This window comes from Myotis myotis, unplaced genomic scaffold (genome assembly GCF_014108235.1).
Source record: "Myotis myotis isolate mMyoMyo1 unplaced genomic scaffold, mMyoMyo1.p scaffold_m19_p_11, whole genome shotgun sequence".
Lineage (NCBI taxonomy): Eukaryota > Metazoa > Chordata > Mammalia > Chiroptera > Vespertilionidae > Myotis > Myotis myotis.
The window spans coordinates 51,004,545-51,010,626 of NW_023416315.1; the positions used below are offsets into that span (position 1 = coordinate 51,004,545).

Sequence of the window (6,082 nt, forward strand, 5' to 3'; positions counted from 1 at the left end):
GAGACTTTGTGACCAGTTTATAGGAAACAAGTCTTGGAAGATTAGTTAAATAAAAGACTATGGTGATGAATAATTTTGGAAATAGATATAGTGACATTTGCATAACACTTTTTTAATGCAATTAATGCCACTGATGAAGCCACAGATCATTCCTTTAGCCACTGATACACCAGTAAAACCAAAAATGGTTAGATAAAGTCTAAATACCACTGGATATGTGAGGCAAGATGATCTAAGACAAGGCTCTCTCATGGATCACTGGCATAACTTATCTGATATTGGCCTATGTAAAGAAATTCATTAATCATTCAAATGCAAGGATCTGACCATAATAATTTTCTTCAGTGTAAATGTGATATCCTTTGTGTTTTGATAAGAATTTCTCACAGTTTTTATCTTTTATCTCTAAATTTCTTTAAAATTTTCCAGACAGCAGCCATAACTTCCTTATTTCTCAAGCTATAAATCAAGGGGTTCAACATAGGTGCCACCACAGCGTAGAATAGAGCAACCATCTTCTCCTCTTCCACTGAGGATGCTGACCGTGGCCCCAGGTAGGTGAAGATGGTAGCCCCAAAGCACATGGACACCACAGTGAGGTGGGAAGCACAGGTCCCAAAGGCTTTGCTACGTCCCTGAGCAGAGCGAATACGCAGAATGGCAGCAACTATATGACCATAGGAGAAGAGGACCAGGGAACAGGGAAGCATGATCACCAGAAATCCTGAGATGGCCACCATGACCATGTTGAAAGAGATGTCCACGCAGGCTAGCCGCAGCACAGCCAGGGTCTCACAGGCAAAATGGTTAATAATGTTGTGACACAGGGGAAGCCGAAAGGTGATGATTGTTTCCATCAGTGAATTCATGAAACCAGCCACCAAGCAGCCGGCAGCCAGCCCCAGGCACAGCCCTCCATGCATGATGACTGTGTAGTGCAGCGGGTGACACACTGCCACATAGCGGTCATAGGCCATGGCTCCCAGCAGGAAGAACTCAGACCCGCCCAATGCCAGGGACACATAGAGCTGGAGCACACAGCTTTGGAATGGGATGGACTTCTGGGCTGAGAGCAAGTGGGCTAGCATTTGTGGGGCATTACTGCTTGAATAACAAAGGTCCACAAAGGATAAAACAGTAAGAAAGAAGTACATAGGGGTATGAAGCCTGCTGTCCAGTCTGATCAGAAGAAGAATGAGGAGATTTCCCACAATGGTCACCAAGTACATGATCAGGAACAAGACAAAGAGGGACACTTGTGTTCCCCAGTCTCTGGACAGCCCCAGCAGAAAGAACTCACTCACCCATGTCTGGGTTTTATTTTCCTGGCCCATGAGTTCCTGAGGATTTAAACGAAAGGTGTTGATATAATAATCATGAAAACTCAGGATTGAAAGGGTGGCTTTTAGACCATATAGAGAACCTACCCATCTGAACCTAAAGTTTCTCTAGAACACATCAGCCAAACTCTGCTTGAACATATCCATAGACGAAGAACACAATGGGATCCAGCTGTGCAGCTGGAAATCAAGGAGAAAAGAAATTACATTCTTGGAGTTCAATTAACTGGAACATAATTTCTCCCAAACATCTGTTCTTAAATGGGAGAAGGTAATGAATGAAGTAGGATTTAAAATCCTACTCAATTTAATAGTTGTTATATAATCCCTGTCTTTCTGGTGAGAAAGTTCTTGGTCCACATGGAAGTATACTTCTGAATAATGTCCAATAGCATTTAACTGCTTTTTATTTACTAGGTTTCCACTCTAAATATTTCTGACACAACCCTACTTACCTCTCCTCAGTGCAATGTATCTATGAAATCCTAAATGATTTAAATATAAATATTCTTATAGGTGTTTTTTTTTACTAAATTATTTTGAATTTATCTTCTGTAACTTGTCTTTTTACTTTCATTGATTTTAGAGAGAGAGAAAGAAGAGATATAAACATCAATGAGAGAGAAACATTGATAGGCTGCCTCCTGTACAACCCCTAATGGGGATTGAGCCCATAACCTGGGCACGTGCCCTGACCGGGAATTGATCTGATGACCTCTTGGTTCATGGTTCATGGGTCAATGGCTGGGCTGTATTTTTACTTTGAGAGTGTCAAATAGGAGGCCTCCTCTCTACCTATCTCACACAAGTGGGTCAGTTAGGCAAGATCAACCCAAGGTGGTCTAAATCAATTATCAGGTGTTGCATAGAGAAGGTATGCATAGCTTCTAAAATTCATCACTTATGCCCCACAAGAGGAATTTAATGGAGTGCTTATTGATGTCAGTTTATTACTTAATAACAATGTTTTTTTAAGGAAAGAACAGCTCATTCACTCACAATAGAACATCGATATAACCTCACCAGTGAAGATAGAAGGATAGAAGATCAGGTCATAATTATAGAACATATGGTAATGTCATAGGCAGTAGTAGTTTTTTGACCCCCAAACAAAATTTTTCTTGTTTTCTCACTTACAGAAGGAAATAAGTGATCCATAACTAAAGCATACAGATGGGAATCTGAAGCTTTGGAGACAGCCCTGTGACAATACATGTAAGATCATTATTCAAATGGCTCCATAGATTATTCATGCCCTAACTATAGATGGACAGCAGACTACAGTTAAATTTATTGAAAGGTTCCAGTTTCAACTTTTCAAAATGTTCGATATCATACCACCAATGAATGACACAGGTGGTTTGGGGGGCTTAAGATTATAATTCATTATTATCAAGATAGCAATATTCAGATGGTTAGTCATCAAATATTCAGGATTTAGTATTGTTTTGAATAAGCTCCAAAATTTTGAGAAACTTTTTTAAAAAGAGAGCTTTCAGCCCAGCCAGCATGGCTCAGTGATTGAGAATCAACCTATGAACCAGGAGGTCCTGGTTTGATTCCAGGTCAGGGCGTATAACCAGGTTGTGTGCTCGATCCCCAGTAGGGTGCATGCAGGAGGCAGCTGATCAATGAGTCTCTTTCATCATTGATGTTTCTATATCTCTCTCCTTCTCCCTTCCTCTCTGAAATCAATAAAAATATTTTTAAAAATAAAACAGAGCTTTCAGAAATTGTCACACAATAGAAATGATCAAACAATGTCAGGTACCACCCTCAAGCCCTTGTACTGGAAGCTTCAGTCACCCACACCAAAATTAATTGGAACAAGATACTCAGCTATGGGACTGGCAAAGAAATATAAAATGCCTAAATATGTAAGACTCTTCACTGTGCGAAAAAAATAAAGGAGTCGAAATCTTCATGAAAAAAAAAAATAGGTGGTTTACAATCAATAATGATATTTTCTAGAACGTTTAGTATTAACAGGTTTTTTTAGCCTCGTGGCTAAAAATCAATAACATAGTCCTAATTTTTGTAATCCCTTCTTTGTAATTTTCTTTTGCATCATATCTATTTGTACACTGATTTCTTTTTGTTCTGTTACATTCTATTCTGGAATAGAAAATATTGTCCTTAGACTGGTTGGAAAATTTCCTAGTCATGAAAGCCCGGATAAAAATATGGATGGGTAATGTTTACAGTGCTTTCTTATCCTTATGTAAATGTACTTCAGATACACCAATGCTTTTTGGAAATTCACCAATAGCTAAAAGAAATACACTACAAAATACAGCTAAATGCAAGACCCATCCATCCTTCCCCACCAACTGCTTTGTACCCAACATGTGGCTTCCTACACTTGTAGTTTTCAGAATATTTGGATTGAGGGCATCATCAGGTCCACGTTGATAGGCAAAGGAGTTTTCTGGAAAACTATAACTATTTTCCCTAGGGATGTCATTTTAAGTCTAAATATTTTAACTATATTTCCTTCACATGTGTTTACTTTCCCCTTTATTTTCTCTTTCCCACCTAATATCCTGATGGCTATAGTTGGCATCTAAAGATGTATATACACATATTTCAAAAATTGCTGACAACATAGATGTTGAAGAAATCAATAATTATTTTGTGTTGCCTACTCTGTGTTTGGGTTAAACAACTATACAAATCACAAATAAAACCTAAAACATACCAAAGTAGGATAAATTACTTTCTAGAAGTATTTCTACTGTGACCTTTCTTTAGAGGCACACCAGTGATTTTGTCCTACATTGTATGTAAGACTTGTTCCAAATAACCTTTCTTTAGTCCCATCAGCCAACATCTCAAGTGTAAGTGTGATACAGCAGCTCCTCCAGGTATATCAGCAGGTCTGTATGTGCACACAGGTGGCATGGATTGAAGGTGATGGTTAATGGTAAATTCATTTATACTGTTTGAAATTCTATAACCAGGAGTTAAACAAATGTCAGTTTTAAAAAAATCAAACAAACAACAACAAAACAAGTGATGTTTCCTACCTATTTCCAAAAATATACTCATAGGAAGGTATTTGTGCTTAAAGCCATGTTGTTTTTGCTTAGTTATGTAGTCAAACAAGTGTATTTCCAAGTGACATGTTATTTGTGTAAGCAATTTTTAAAAATAAAATATATTTGATATTTTAAAAAAGTGATATGTCAAAGTAAAATCTGTTTCTTTGTAAAATTGTTTCATATAACTTACCCAACTCAATTACCCTGTGAATCATTGAACAGCCAGGATCAATTTCAGAAAACCTTGTCAGTCTTGTCCGTTGTTTGGTGGCAGATGGTGGGAAGAGAGCAAACAAGCTCCTGAAATACTCTTGCCAAGCCAAGACCAAAAACTCTCTCGGGTGGGAGGAATGTTAAGAGAAGAATTTAAAACCATAGCTACACTTTTTTCTATATCAAGTTGATATGAACCCTTTATTTGCTAAACACCTACTCTGTACCGGGCATTCTATTGAATACTTTACATATCTATTAATATAATGTAATATAATGTCATATAACAATCTTCACAATACTGAATTTTGGCTTATTATCTCTATTTTGCAGATAGAGAAAAAGAGGTGAAGTGAGTAGATAGTGGAGGAGTCAGCAGGTAAACTGATTATCGGATAACCTGGAGTACATCTGCTATGCTCCTCCTCTACATAGCATGACCCTGTGTTTGTACAGCACAGTGACAGTCACTGTTTAAAGGTTGTGGACTCACCTAACACAAAAATCAGGAGATATATCAAGAGGACTGACTTCTTACTTTTGGTCCCATTCACTTCAGAATCATGGTTGACCAGAGTAGACCCTCCCACTCACCTGTGAACTTAAAGTCTGGCCTTTAAGCCACATGGCCAGCATGACAAGGAGAAACAGGAGCGCAGCACATGTCTCCCATTAGGAACTCTTCTTGATGTATGTGACTAACTGTCCTCTTTTATACATTTGAAAAGGCGATCATGCTTCTACTTTGTGTTGGATATGCCGATGAATACAACTACAAGAGTAGATCCATGGCAGGAAGTCTTTTTTTCCCCTAAGAAAAAAATAAAGGGCTCTGCTTATAGACTATAAGGACACAATAATGGTCTAATATCAGAAAAAGATAAATCAAATGTTTATTTTTTTAAAATTAGCATTCAAAAGAAAATGTGAAGCTAAGGATATTTTTGTCTAGTTCAAAGAATATCCCTAACTGGTAGAAGGTGAAGCATGACAAAGGATCCTGGACTGTGGGGATGCATCTTATCTGGTTGGAAAGACTTGTCCCCTCTGAGTCACTCCCACGGGAACTTGGAATTTATTCCTTGTGGTTGTGAGCACTTATAAGTAGTGCTTACATATCCCTCACTGTTTGTGTAAATAGTACTGTCACACTAACATAAAAAAAGAGGTTATATTTCCCGGTCATTTGGCAATCACATCAAAGACAGAGATAACATGTTGAGCAGCTGTGTAGTTAAGCTGAAATCACTACAGAGAAGAGAAGCAGGAATTCTTTCCACAGTCATAGGAATGTTTTCTTTCCATAGTGTCCCCTCAGGTCCCACACACAAATATAGTCGCTTGTGCCCAAGCTGTTCAGACGCCTTTTCATACCTGCTTAGTTGTACCCTTACAAATTTAAGGCCAAAATAACATTGTGAACATACTAAATGCCACTGAATTGTGTACTATTCGATGTTATGCGAATTTCACTTCAATGTTTCTTTT

General features: G+C 38.0%; 1 protein-coding gene across 1 annotated transcript; it reads right to left on the minus strand.

The window, feature by feature from the left end:
• Positions 1 to 392: 392 nt before the first annotated feature.
• LOC118665713 (olfactory receptor-like protein OLF3) lies at positions 393 to 1,334 on the minus strand. Its single transcript, XM_036327006.1, has one exon. It carries the CDS (start codon positions 1,332 to 1,334, stop codon positions 393 to 395), a length of 942 nt encoding a protein of 313 aa, XP_036182899.1.
• Between the last annotated feature and the right edge of the window lie 4,748 nt (positions 1,335 to 6,082).

What these genes read in the sequence shown, in the direction of transcription:
- LOC118665713 (XM_036327006.1), bottom strand. Translation starts at nt 1,334, where the DNA reads ATGGGCCAGGAAAATAAAACCCAGACATGGGTGAGTGAGTTCTTTCTG.